The 14,205-nt window shown below is 39.3% G+C and overlaps 1 protein-coding gene across 1 annotated transcript in view; it reads left to right on the plus strand.

Annotated features, from left to right (window-relative positions):
* frem3 (Fras1 related extracellular matrix 3) overlaps window positions 1–13,946 on the plus strand; it is a 33,838-nt gene extending 19,892 nt beyond the window's left edge. Inside the window, exons 7-24 of the mRNA XM_084098838.1 lie at window positions 772–921; window positions 1,082–1,291; window positions 1,436–1,633; window positions 1,719–1,883; window positions 1,980–2,162; window positions 2,363–2,493; window positions 4,317–4,475; window positions 4,766–5,069; window positions 5,247–5,378; window positions 5,482–5,813; window positions 6,318–6,510; window positions 6,669–6,773; window positions 11,060–11,187; window positions 11,325–11,459; window positions 11,645–11,771; window positions 11,893–12,080; window positions 12,753–12,899; window positions 12,983–13,946. Coding sequence (XP_083954964.1) covers window positions 772–921; window positions 1,082–1,291; window positions 1,436–1,633; window positions 1,719–1,883; window positions 1,980–2,162; window positions 2,363–2,493; window positions 4,317–4,475; window positions 4,766–5,069; window positions 5,247–5,378; window positions 5,482–5,813; window positions 6,318–6,510; window positions 6,669–6,773; window positions 11,060–11,187; window positions 11,325–11,459; window positions 11,645–11,771; window positions 11,893–12,080; window positions 12,753–12,899; window positions 12,983–13,510 — 3,515 coding nt within the window. The 3' untranslated portion in view covers window positions 13,511–13,946. The remainder of the gene's footprint in view (window positions 1–771; window positions 922–1,081; window positions 1,292–1,435; window positions 1,634–1,718; window positions 1,884–1,979; window positions 2,163–2,362; window positions 2,494–4,316; window positions 4,476–4,765; window positions 5,070–5,246; window positions 5,379–5,481; window positions 5,814–6,317; window positions 6,511–6,668; window positions 6,774–11,059; window positions 11,188–11,324; window positions 11,460–11,644; window positions 11,772–11,892; window positions 12,081–12,752; window positions 12,900–12,982) is intronic.
* The last annotated feature ends 259 nt before the right edge of the window (window positions 13,947–14,205 follow it).

Raw genomic sequence — 14,205 nt, forward strand, 5'->3', positions numbered from 1 at the left:
GAATCATTATGCAGTAAAATAAGTAAGAAATATTTCATATTTCATACTTTTTCTAGGTCACTAATTAAATCAAAAGCAAAACAGTGACTCTGTGAACTTTGGTTTAGATGAGTTCAGACGCACTTACTTCGATTGAAGCACAAGATGTTCTTTAAAACATTATCAAATCATACTGGATGACATGGATTTATTTATTCATCATTTAATGCCATATCTGCATCAAAGGCTATATTCATGGCAAACTCAATAGTAATAAAATTTTAAATAATCATAATAACAATAATATTTAATTAATAATACCAATAATAACAAAAACAGTTATATAAAATCTTTCAATTCGATATTTAAAACAAAACAAAAAAGTCCATAATTTACTTTCTGGATAAAAACATTGCCTATTATCATTTAAAGCAGGACATTCAAATAAAATATGTTTTACAATCATAAAGAGTAAAAAATAATAAAAATAAATAAATAAAATAGGCAAATCCCCTTTCAATAAACATGGGTAAGTCTTGTGTGACTGATTTGACATCTCGTTTATACAGTCTGGTGATTTCTATTTGAAAACAATTGTTAGGACTTATTTATAACTGGTTTCCTAGATGACATGGATTATCAGGTTTTGTGCCAACTTGTGGAGGTATATTAGCCTGTTCTGTTGTCATTAAAGCAAAAAAAAAGTTCATTAAATTCTAATGTACACTTTTTTTTTTACATAGATGGTTCAGGTTAAATAAAATAATTAAAAAAAAAATCCCTTTGGTACAGAGCCATCTTTCTATTTTGGGGAGACCGAGTACACGGTGGATGAGAGTGATGGTTATGTGGAGGTGAAAGTGTGGAGGACTGGAACTGACCTTTCGAAGACAGCCACTGTCACAGTCCGTTCCAGGAAGAGCGACCCTGTTTCAGCAGAAGGTAAAGAGTGTCAGAGTTGTCAAAAACAACAATTGCTGATATCTTAATTTTTGGTCAAATAAAATAAAATATTTCAGGTAATAATTAATCAGTAATTTCCATTTATTTGAAATTTTCATCTCCATATTATATCTCCCCCACCCTTTCCTCTCCCGTCCAGCGGGTCTAGATTATGTGGGAATCAGCCGTAACCTGGACTTTGCTCCAGGTGTGACCATGCAGACTTTCCGTGTGACTATTCTCGATGACCTGGGCCAGCCAGAGCTGGAGGGGCCAGAGACGTTTGAGCTGGTGCTGCGTATGCCCATGAATGCAGTCCTTGGAGAGCCTAGCAAAACTGTCATCACTATTAATGACACTGTCACAGACTGTGAGTAAAGGATTCAAACAAATCTATGAAAAATAAATAAATACCTATCAGTTTTTTTAAGCTTCAGAGGACATTAAACTGCAGATAACTGAAACACTCTGATGAGTGATGCTGGCTGTTTTTAACTGCTGGGTATTTCTGCAGTACCCAAAGTCCAGTTTAGGGAGGAAGAGTACAAGGTGGATGAGGCTGATGGAGAGGTGAAGGCGATGGTGTACCGCAGTGGCGACATTAGTCTTAGGTCCACAGTCCTCTGTTACACTCGCCAGGGATCTGCCCAAGTCATGATGGATTATGATGAACGACCCAATACTGACGCATCCATCATCGTGTTCCTACCAGGTCCTTTTTTTTTTACATGTTCCTTGACCAGCCTTTCATTCATGTCTGCATGATTTGCTCATCTTTTGTATCTCTTTGTTTACAGGGGAGATTGAGAAGCCATGTGTTGTGACTTTAGTGGATGACACGGTTCATGAAGAGGATGAGGAGTTCCGCTTGGTTCTGGGGACAGCTAAGAGCAAATCACCATATGGAGCTTCAGTAGGAGAACAAAAAGAAGCTCTGGTCACCATCACTGACCATAAGGATAGTGAGTATCTTTTTTCCTCTTTATTTTTGACAAACATCAGCATTATGTTCTTGATGAGCTTATCTCACAGAAAACAAAACTACTTCTCCACTTCAGAGTCCATCATCAGGTTTGCTGAGATCAAATACAGTGTTAGAGAGCCACAACTTCCTGGAGAGATTGCTGTAGTGAAGATTCCTGTCCTGCGTCAGGGTGACACCTCCAAGGTCTCTGTGGTGAGAATTCACACCAAGGACGGCTCTGCAACATCAGGAGAGGACTACAATCCCCTTTCTCAAGGTCAGCAGAAGACTCACGAAGGCTACAAAATATAAATCCCATGAGATGCCATAATACTAGCGTGAATCATTTTAACGTGATCAATAAAGTATGGAAAATCCTGAACAAAAGGAGCGGATATCTGATACAATTACAGTAACAGATAACCAGAACGGTTATGTAATTCCTCTCTGTACATCTTTGTTTGTATGTCCCTACAGATGTGGAATTTAAGGAGGGTGAGACAGAGCATGTGGTGGAGATCCAGGTTCTGTATGATGGACAAAGAGAGATCCGTGAGGCTTTCACTGTTCACATGAAGCCTGACGAGTATATGGTGGCTGAGACACAGGTCAGAGACCATCATCTCTAAAAATACCCCCAAAGACGCCAATTCGCACACTCGCACAGACACACGCTAACGTGCCTCTCTTGCTAAAATAGCCACGCAGCAGCTGCCTCTGTCAGCAAGAGCCAATCACTGTCTCCAATCTTTTTCAGAGAAGTCTGTATGATGTAAATGGGCCTCAATGGTCACAGTGACCTAAACAGTGTTATACATTGAACATTAGGGCTGCACGATTAATCGCAATTAACATGAAGTCACGCTTAAACCGATTTGGATTATTGTGATTATGAAATCGCAAAGGCTGCGATTATTTTTAAAGCGCAGCTTGTCAGTGACGTACGCCTCTGTGATCTGTAATAAATGCTGCTCCATCTGAAAGCACTGCGAGTTTGAGTCGCTTATAATGTGTATTCGAAAAAGTAGCACGCGTCAAACATCTTTCCAAACATGAGAAGCATTTATGAACCTCTTGTCCAACAAAAGACAACATTTAATAAATCAATCAAAGCATTTTAATATTCTGTTTATTCAGCTACAGCAGGGTTCACCAATCTCGGTCCTGGAGGGCCACTGTCCTGCAGAGTTTAGCTCCAACCAGCTCCAACACACCTGTTTGAAAGTTTCTAGTATGCCTAGTGAGACCTTGATTAGCTGGTTCAGGTGTGTTTAATTGGGGTTGGAGCTAAACTCTGCAGGACAGCGGCCCTCCAGGACCGAGATTGGTGAACCCTGAGCTACAGTGATACTATGATGCCCATAGGGATTTCCCATAGACTGTAAAAAAAGATGGACGACACCCCTTCGATCTCTTCCATTGATGAGAACTGAAGCCGCCAGTGTCCCGATATGGCGCTGACATATTGGAACTTGAGTCTGCGCAGTAGCGATCTCGGGACCAGACCTGCGCAGTAGTGAGCAGGAAGTAAAGCCGCGAAATCAACGCTCCGCCCTCACTCTCGCAGAATGCACTCAGGGAGAGTGGATTCTGCACACTTTTTAAAAAATTGATTGCAGTACGACAAGAGGCTTGTTAAAATAAAGTAAATACAATCTCCTCAGTCCTCCGAAGATCCCGAAAAAATGTCCGTTGGTGCTTCAGTGACTACTTCGCTCAAGAACCTGTCAATCATGACGTTACACCACCGCATCACGTAACTAACTAAAAACCAACTTATTTTTGAAACAGACACTTGAACTAACATCAGCATGATAAAAACGACAGCAAATGAAAGAAACCACCTTTGGAAAAAAGATATTTGAAGTGTAATTTAATTGTTTAGTTGGTCTCACGTCCCGTTGAATAACATGGGGAGGCGGGGCTTATGACCTATACTAGGACCAGTCACCGGGGGGCGATCGAGACGTTTTGGCTTCACTTTTCAGGGCTTGTGCGGCACGCTTGGGATTTCCTGGAATGACATGTGTTGTCTTACTTCTGTGGCGGGGCATATTTGGCGTGTCTGCGTGAGAGCGCCCTCTGGCTTTCAGATGGAGCAGCATTTACTACCGATCAACCGCGCTGCACTGACAAGCTGCGCAGAAAATAATCGCAGCCTTTGCCAAATCGCGTGCGGTTTCATTTTGATTAATCGTGCAGCCCTACTGAACATGTACACAATCCACAGTCAAGGCCTTAGAGCCATTTTGGGGTGCTTTTTTCTATCTTATTGACAGTGACAGCCTGAGAGACGGCAGGAAATGACCACAGTGAGTGGATGGTCTTTTTACTGCTGCCTACATTATTGTACGTTTTACATACTCTATTGTTCCTAAAAAAATTATTGATAGTCTAAATGGTTGTTTTCTTCCTCTCCTACTTTCTGTAGATGAGTAAGGCTATTGTGTACATCGAAGAGATGAATAGTGTGGCTGATGTCACCTTCCCAGCAGTGCCTCAGGTGGTGTCGTTGCTGCTGTATGATGATACGATTCGGGCTAAAGACAATCCCCACCCTCCCACTGGCTATCCTGTTGTGTGTGTCACGGTGAGTGATGCCAATGATGTTCTCAGTCAATCACTTTTTGAGATTTGTTTCATTTTATTCTTACCGTTTCCCTTTCATTTACCATATTAAGAGTATGGCAAATAAAAAAAAAAACAGTAAAAATACACCTTGCAAAAATGGAGATGGTCTTAATGAAGTAATTGAAACAGTAATTGAATTTTGTCTCCAAATATCATTAGGGGTGGAAACTATATCTGCAAGTTTAGTCTCTCATTCTTCCAAAAAACTTTTATAATTCTGATTGTTTTCTTGTGTCTGTGTTCCATCAGGCCTGCAACCCCAAATACTTTGACTTTGACAAGACTGGCTCCATTTGTTCAGTGGAGAACATCAATGACACACTAACTCAGTACCGCTGGATGGTTAGTGCCCCCAGTGGGCCGGATGGAGTCACCAGCCCCATGCGTGAAGTGGATACCAACACCTTCTTCACTAACACCAAGTCCATCACTTTGGACTCCATCTACTTCCAGGCTGGTTCCCGTGTACAGTGTGCCGCCCGAGCCTTCAACGCCAATGGAGATGCTGGGCTGGAGCTCAGTTCACCCATTGTGGTCATCAGCCGAGAGGAGGGTGAGGCTATTGTAACTACCACAATTTGGACTGCTGCTCAATTCTTTAAGAATTACTAATACCAAATTCAACAAAGCACAAGGTTTTGTTAGTATGTTGGTTTGTTTTACTGTTTTCTGGGGTGTCTAGGAAAATGAATTGTTTTGAAAGTTAAATCAAGGTGTCTGCTATCCTTAGGCCTGTGTCAGCCTCGTATACCTGGAACAGTGGGTGCTGAACCGTTCTCAGCTAAAATCCGTTACACTGGCCCAGATGACCCCGACTACCCCAATCTGATCAAACTCACTGTTACTATGCCGCACATGGATGGTGAGTGACCACCTCCATCACAAACAATGCAATATTGAGTAAGCAAATATCAATCAAAATGTCTACAAAATCCAGGATATTAAACTGCATTGTTTTTCCTCAGGCATGCTGCCTGTTATCTCCACACGTCCCCTTTCAAACTTTGAGCTAACCCTTAGTCCAGATGGCACACGAGTAGGAAACCACCGCTGCTCTAACCTCTTGGATTTCAACGAGATCCAAACAGCACATGGTTTTATCACCGACGCCACAAAGAACCCAGAAATTATTGGCGAGACTTCACCGTACCAGTACAGCGTGGCCATGCGTAGCACCAATTCCCTTCGATTCTACCGCAACCTTAACCTCGAGGCATGTCTGTGGGAGTTCAGTAGCTACTACGACATGTCAGAGCTGCTGAATGACTGTGGGGGATCGATTGGCACAGATGGACAGGTATTTCAGGAATCAGATTTCAGGAGAAATCATTCAAAGCTATGCTCATTTAAAGTTCATTCAAAACGTTTTGGGTCGATAATATTGTTTTAATGTCTTGTCTAATGTCCACATTTAAAAATACAGTAATATTTTGAAATCATTGAAAATATATAAGAATAAAAAAACTATTTTAAAATTGTTTTCCATTCATATTTATTTTAAAATGTAAATGGCAGAGCTGATTTTTCCGCAGTCATTTCTCCAGTCTTCAGTGTCACATGATCCGTCAGAAATCATTCTAATATGCTGATTTGGCGCTTAAGAAACATTTCTTAAAACAGTTTAAAACAGTTGTGCTGTTTAATATTTCTGTAGAAACTGAATTTTTCTCAGGATTCTTTAATGACTAGAAAGAACAGGATTTATTTGAAATAGAAATCTTTTGAAACATTATACTTGATTAAGCTACTTGTCAAAATGTTTGGCTACATTTGGTGTTTTTTTCTGTTCATGTGTCCGTAGGTGCTGAATCTGGTTCAGTCCTATGTAACCCTGCGGGTGCCTCTGTTTGTGTCTTATGTCTTTCACTCTCCCGTCGCGGTTGGTGGCTGGCAACACTTTGACCTACGTTCTGAGCTGCGGCTCACCTTTGTGTATGACACTGCCATCTTATGGCAAGATGGTATTGGAAGCCCACCAGAGGCTGAGCTACAAGGTAGTATAGATATGCCATAATGCCATATTGGATGCCATGCATCAGAAATTTTTATACATGGTGAATTCAAATAGACATGAATACAAATTAATTTAATTAATGCTAATTAATGACAGTTACCTGTCTGATGTTTTTATTTGTGTGATTATTTTTTATAGGTGCCATGTATCCCACCAGCATGAGAATAAATGATGAAGGACGTCTTGTTGTCAACTTCAAGACTGAGGCTCGATTTAGGGGACAGTTTGTCATGTCTCACCCAGGTAATGTGCAGATGGATACAGACCCACACATAGCCAGCCACACATTGCCCACAGGCAATCCTTTAACTCTCTTCCACTGTGTTGTCAAACTCTGCCCCTAAGAGATAAATCTACAAGCTACAGTCAGCCTAGACTGCGACAGTAAACAAACAGTAAAACGACAGTAAACTTCCTCTGTCAATACCCTCCTGAGTCCTGACACACCTTTACTGCCCTCTACTGGTGACATTAATCCCTCAAAACTTTTTTCTCCATTTCTAGTTCCCACTAAGGGTAATAAAAAATAAATTGGTGTTGAATTGTTTACCAAAATTCAGTTAGATATGTTTGTACATTTTATAGCCTGTCTGTAGCATATTTTGGCATTCCCTTTTACTAACTCAGTATATGGACTCCATGATATGAACACACACCATAGGTTGTTATAAATTATCTTAAACGTACAGTATGGCATTTTTCGCCACTAGGGGTCGCTAACCTATTTACAATTACAAAGGCGTAGATTGATGATGCAACATTTGCTAAGAATTATGGATCTTGTCGCCAACGTCAAGCCGACCGACCTAATAATGTTTATGGATGACTGAATACATCGATGTTTTTATTAGGGCTGGGTAAAAAATATCGATTTTTCGATTTTAATCGATTCTCATTTTTACGAAACGATATCGATTCTTAAATCCCAAGAATCGATTAGTCATCCTGTTTTCAGTTGATGAATGAATGGAACATTGTTGCGCGCATCCCATCCAATAAATCGCAATAATATTTGTGCTTTGTTATTATTGATATGAAATGAAGTCTCAGATTTCAAATTACGTCCATTTTCTTACGAAATTCAAAAACATAATTACCGTTTTGGCGCTGAGGCGTGAGATCGCTCTGGCGCAGCTCAGTTCAAGAGGAGCAGCAACGCACATGATCTTCTCTTCCGCATTAATAACACCAGTTACAGCGCGAAATAAACATGAATAAGCATCTGAAAGTGTGTTAAAAGATAGAGTACAACTTATCGAAGTCCGTATCATGTCACATGGAATCGCTCAATCAGTGTTTCAACCGTGGAAAGACGTTAGTAAACAATGTCATGTAACGTCACATTTACCTCAGAAAAAACATCCAGTGACCATAAACTCGTTAGTCAGCTAGAAAAATTAACTCTAGAGAGGAGCATTTTGTTAAATATATGCACCATATTACATATTCATTATAATTTTTTATGTTCTTCAATATTTAATGCTTGAATAAATCTGGAAAGTTTTTTATGACAGCCACCATTTAAATTTTTATATAATTTCATATAACTTTATTATTATAAAAATAAATAAAAGTGTATTTTAAGTGATTGTATACAAATCAGTTAATTTTTACCTTCAATATTATAGTAGGCTAATGAAGCCTATAGGCTACAACTGACTCCCATAGTTTACAATAATAGTTAAGAGATTTGTTTTCCTTGAGAAAATTTGCAATGTATTGTACCTGATATCCAAAATAATCGATATCGAATCGAATCGTAATCGAAATCGAATCGAATTGTAAGCTTGTGAATCGAAATCGAATCGAATTGTGAAATTTGTGTCAATACCCAGCCCTAGTTTTTATCATGACTGTGATATGAAGCAGTTCGGGATTGCTAAGAGACAGCTATCAGCTCCACAAGCGACTAGAGTCCCGCGGATATAAAATTAATATGGACATTTCATTCTACCGAACTACACGCAGAATTACTACTCACAGGTCAGTTTATTAGACAAATTAAACTTGTGAGGTAACGCAGCGCTGTTTCACTTGGTCTAACATTACACTAAAGTTATCACACTAAACTTCATTTGAATGTGTTGAAATGTATGTGTTAGTCTGTCTGTATGAGACTAGCAGTAAACTAGATCAACATTAGAATAACATACAGATCATATTCTGACATTTTATCATTGTTGAACTATAAAACATTGATTAGTTTTATGTAAATGTGCTCACCTGTTTAATAAAGTAACGTTACATGTAGGAGCGGTCGAAGTCTCGGACGTGGAGCTCTCGTTTATATACTGTCTATGGGAGCTCTCGGCATCTCGAAAACACCGCGCTGATATTGATTCTCGTTTTAGTTCTCCTTTTTTATCCAAAGTCTGCTTGCCATGGTCCATAATGTTTGAACGAAACAACAACAGCGTGCAAATAGACATTGCGAACTACAAAGTTGTCCGCGTCAGTCGCTTTGGTTCATAGCTCTGGTTGCCATGGCAGCACGAGCGGAAACCAGGCACAACGCGGATATGACGGCATTGGCGGCGACAAAACGGAAATAAAGAAACGGGACGTTTCTCGAATTAAATTACAAATTTCTCCTGGTTTGAAAGTTGTTGGAAACAGTCGGGATAATGTAAGTACACAACTAAAAAAAAAATATAACAGATATAGTGATCTTTGCTATTTTTAAAGCAAAAAAGTTACATATTGTGCCTTTAAGCCCTATGACCTCTAGTAATTTGTAATAATTGCTGAGGTTGTCTGTGATCTTAATCCCGTGCGAATCGGCCATGTCTGTAATTTGTAAAGTAAAAAAATTCCCCCGCAAATAACCTTAGCTTAACTGTTACATGTTTCGCCGAACACCGAGGTCCTAATATTAGTCCCGTGCGAATCGGCATCTCTGTGATTTGGCGGGGTCGTTTATAATTTTTTCAAGGTTTTTGTTTTCTGTGCGCTTTTTTATCCATCTTTCGCGAAGAATGGAGGCTGCGTTGAAGTGTTTTGATAGTATGTTGGGTGCTGGGTCATATCGCTATACACCATGATACGATACAACTAGCTGCTAGGCCTATACAATTTGCAGAAAGAGAAAGCTGAAAACCATCAGAAGAGCAAACACAAAAACAAAAAATATTAGATGGAGATGGATGACATGTATAGCAGCATGTGGTAAGGAACATTCTTCTGTTTATGACATATCATACAGCTAGACCTATAATAACGACAATACATTTCCAAGCAATAACCTATTGACATCATATCCGGGAGATAAATCAGTCAATTTGAGTAAAATCACAGGCTTCGCTTATCCCGTGCGAATGCGCCACACGAAATTCAGACAGTGGCTGGGTAATTTCTAAAGCACACGAGGTCCCCAGATAATATACTAATCCAGTGCGAATAGGGCTTTAGTCTCAGTTATTTATGCGAGCTCTTAACACTCCGCTTGTAAATGTAACTGTACAGTTTAAACGTAATAAATCATTAGGTTAGGATCGGGTTTGTTTTGGAGCGCTAGTCAAATGGACTTACGACATTAATTTATCGTGTGTCGCATTGAAACCACTTAAAAATTACCTCATTGCGATGCATTTCTCACGGATGTCCTAGTGTCCTCTATTCTTCCAAACTAAAGATGGTGAATTCTTCGTCAGTCAGCACAAATTCATATCTGTTTACATTTATCTTGTCTTCTCCGCTTCATATTAGTCACGCGGTAGTAACGTTAGCTTTTTTCGGGCGTGGCCTCTGTGATTGGTCGATGAGTTGGACACTGGCAAATATATGATTTCTGTAGATAAAAAAAAAAAAAAAAAAGATTTGTGTAGGTAGAAAATTTACGAAATAATAATAACAATAATAATAGATTTAACATTTTTATAGAGTAAATTATTAAAGCTGCAGTCCTTAACTTTTGGCGCTCTAGCGGTTAATAAACAGAACTGCATGTGTCTTGCGGAAGAACATTGTAGCCGGAGCTACTTCTCTATGTTTATATCTATGACGAGTCACGCAGGTACTACTCCGCAGCAGTACACGACCCGAACCAGTCTAAAATAGTCCGAATATTAACACTTATCACAGGTGGACCGTATGATTCAGGATAAGACAAAAGCACGGTTTGGAAAATGGATTCATTATGTACTCGCTCATTTTATAAATTTTGTCCCTGAGTTCAATATGCGTAACCCCCTTTTTCCTGAGCATGTTATTGGCCAAGACTTTCCGTCCCTGGAACGAGCTTCTCATCTATTACAATCCTCTATAATTAACAGTAGATGGCATCATAAAGCCTGTTTTTTTTGTTTTTTTATACTTTTAAAGTATATTATTTGGGGTTTAAACCATTTTGCCCAAATAGAAGAAAAAAAAACACATCAGGTACAGTCTCTTTAAATGTGTGATTGAATGCAAGTGACTGTGAATATTATTTTATATAAATGTTACTAAAATCAAACTGGTTTTGATTTTTTTTCTTCTGAAGTTATGTTTATTTGAAATTTGACATGTCTGGGATGTGTATTGGCTTTCAGGAACCACTCTGTCCTCTATGGTAATGTCAGCGGACCACCCTGGACTCACATTCACTCTCTCCCTGGTCAGAACTGAGCCCACTTACAACCAGCCCATGCAACAATGGAGCTTTGTTTCTGACTTTGCTGTAAGTTTAGTCCCATTTTTATTTATTTTATTTTTTACCTTTTATTTCATTTACATATTGTCAGTCACACAATTCATGGATGTTGGTTATACATTTTATGAATATTAAAGAGGTAAACTGACTGTATGTGCATATAGGTGAGAGACTATTCCGGCACCTATACTGTGAAGATGATTCCATGTAGCGCTTCACCTAATGGAGAGTTCAGCATACCCCCTGTGTGCCACCCGAGGGAGCCCCTCACCTTCGACATGGACATCCGCTTCCAGCAGGTTGGTTTCAGCTTCTTCATTTACCTTTACATTATGAGAGTAATGTAGTTGACATGTTTCTTATTAATTCAACTACAGACCTACTATAAGGTAACAACATGTTCGTCTAATCCTGTCAATCACAACGAATATACATATACTGTACATGATGCATAAACATCTGCTGGTTTTGTGCTGTTTCTCAGGTGAGTGACCCTGTAGCAGCAGAGTATAGTCTGAACACACAGATGTTCCTGCTGTCGAAGAAGGAGCTGTGGCTGTCTGATGGCTCCATGGGCTTTGGAGAGGACACAGACACTGCCTTCATGGAAGGTAATAGACATCCAAGAACATTAATAATATAATTATTTAAATTTAGTTTCAATTCATTATTCATTCAGTCAGTCCCTGTATTGTGTGTAAAACTAATTGAATCAAATTGGTTCTCCTCTAGGTTCTAAGATATTTGGGCGTGTGATGGTGGACCCAGTGCAGAACCTGGGTGATTCTTTCTCCTGCAGCATAGAGAAAGTGTTCCTTTGTACTGGTGCGGATGGCTATGTGCCAAAGTACAACCCTACAAATAAAGAGTATGGATGCCTGGCTGATGCTCCATCCCTGCTTTACAGACTCAAGATCCTGGTATCTGATTTTTTTTTTACCTTTCACACAAACATTCATTGTGAATGTGAATCCTACCTCTATGTGGATCAATGAAAATGCTTATACCATTTTATAAATATTTATATACCGTTTTACCCTTTTTTAACATAATACTTTGGGTAGTTGGACATTTACAATCTGAACTAAACTTGCCTTGTCAAGGCCAAATTAATTATATTATATTATATTATATTATATTATATTATATTACATTATATTATAAACTTATTGAGCTTGGCATGGTCATGAAGGACTGCAGTTCCTCTATGATATAATTTCCTCTTTTGGGGGGTGTTTTTCTGCACATTTTTGTATGTAGGTTGCACCGTAGGATTTTGATATGTCAGACAAGAGTTTTTCAAATATTAATAAGCCTTGAAGCAGTTTTGATGTTTTGTTTTGTTTTGTTTTTCAAAGGAATAATAATAAAAGATAATTTAATAATAAAATGATTTTTTAAAATTATTATTATTATATGATAGATGTATCACCTTGAAAATTTGACATTATTATTATTTTAAAAAAAAGTTTTGTTTTCAGAAATTAAAAACATGCTCATCATAGATTGGGTGTTTTCAAGTAAATGTATGTAACTGCATGTTAAATACATTTTGTTTATCACCAATTAACATGTTGGTCTTTGAACTTAAGGACAAAGCTCAGCCAGAAACTCAGGCCACCACTTTTGGAAATGTCCAGTTTGATGCCAGCTTGGCTTTGGATAACCCTGAAGCCCTGCCTTTGGTCAGACAAACTGGATCAGATGGTTTCACCCTGTCATCATCTCCCCTCTTCCAGGTCAGAGACTCACTGTGTTTTATAACAATAGTGAGAGGGTGCCCAATTTTCATCTAGAATATTAAGAATGTTTAATTCCTCAGGTCGCTGCTGGCCGGGAATGGTTCATCCACACCATCTACACCCTCCGTTCTAGAGAGAACGCCAACCGAGGCATTGGTAAAAGAAGCCTTGAGTACCACCACGCTATATCCTCCGCCGTAGCTGACCCTGGCACCCAATCCCGTAATCGTCGTGCAGTTCCCGACCCAGAAGCTTTCGACATTGGTGCTGAGAATAACCGAGGCACCAACATTCAGCATATCACCATCGACCGCTCAAACCGACTCCGGGTGAGCCAGCCATGGGGTCGTGAGACTGACCTAGAGCACCCCCTGGTGGAGGGGAGCCTGGGTAAAGGGCCTGGTTCAGATTTTTCTCTTCCCGCTGGCATGTCCACATTACTCGGGGTGGCTGGGCTCATCCTGCTGGTATGCCTGGTTGTAGTTCTGGTGGTTCTCTTGATGAGACGCAAGCGGAAAGAGAAAAAGTACCCACCTTATTCCACTTCGTCCTGCACAGCATACAAGAAGCCGCTCACAAGACACAATGTGGACAGCTCTGAGGTTTAAACCATCCCTGTTCCTGGCATGTCATTTAAGACATGCCAAAACTTACTCTCACCATGGTGCTTTCTTGTCAAGAAGCAGCGAAGATATGGAGACGGAAATATTTTGAGATCTAAAGCCAAATGACACCATCCAATATATGGCTTTTTTTTGTGGAAGGTTTCACAGTTTCAATGAAGACATCTTAACTCCAAGACTCCTCATACAACCTGGTCAAACAAAAGGAGGTTGCTTGTTGCCTTTCTCTTAAGATTAAGTTTGAGCTTCGTAGTACTAATTTTATTTTAGCGTGCTCCAATCAGTAGATCTGTGAACCAGAATTGGCCACAGAAAACCCGCTCAGACAAACAGAGTGAATCTGTGCTTCAGCTTTTGTCAAACTCAAATTATCTGCAAATTTAACAAGTACTGCTCCATTATATATCAACCCATTTGATTTTTTTTTTTCAAAAAAAAAAACCTCCACAACTACTTGTATAAATAAATAGAAAAATATGGAAAAATGTAATGGTAAATTTACCCCCAGCATGAGTGGCATATGTTGAGGATCAATAGCCAAAAACTGCAATCTCAGCAGTTACCCAGGCAATTTAAATGTTCAGGATCATAGTGTCTTTTATTTTCATTTTTTTTTAATCAGTCCATTTTAATTTCATTCGATATGTAACAGTTCTTCTTCTGAATGTGTGTGTGAGAGA

This window comes from Abramis brama (genome assembly GCF_963993115.1).
Source record: "Abramis brama genome assembly, chromosome: 2".
NCBI classification, from domain to species: domain Eukaryota; kingdom Metazoa; phylum Chordata; class Actinopteri; order Cypriniformes; family Leuciscidae; genus Abramis; species Abramis brama.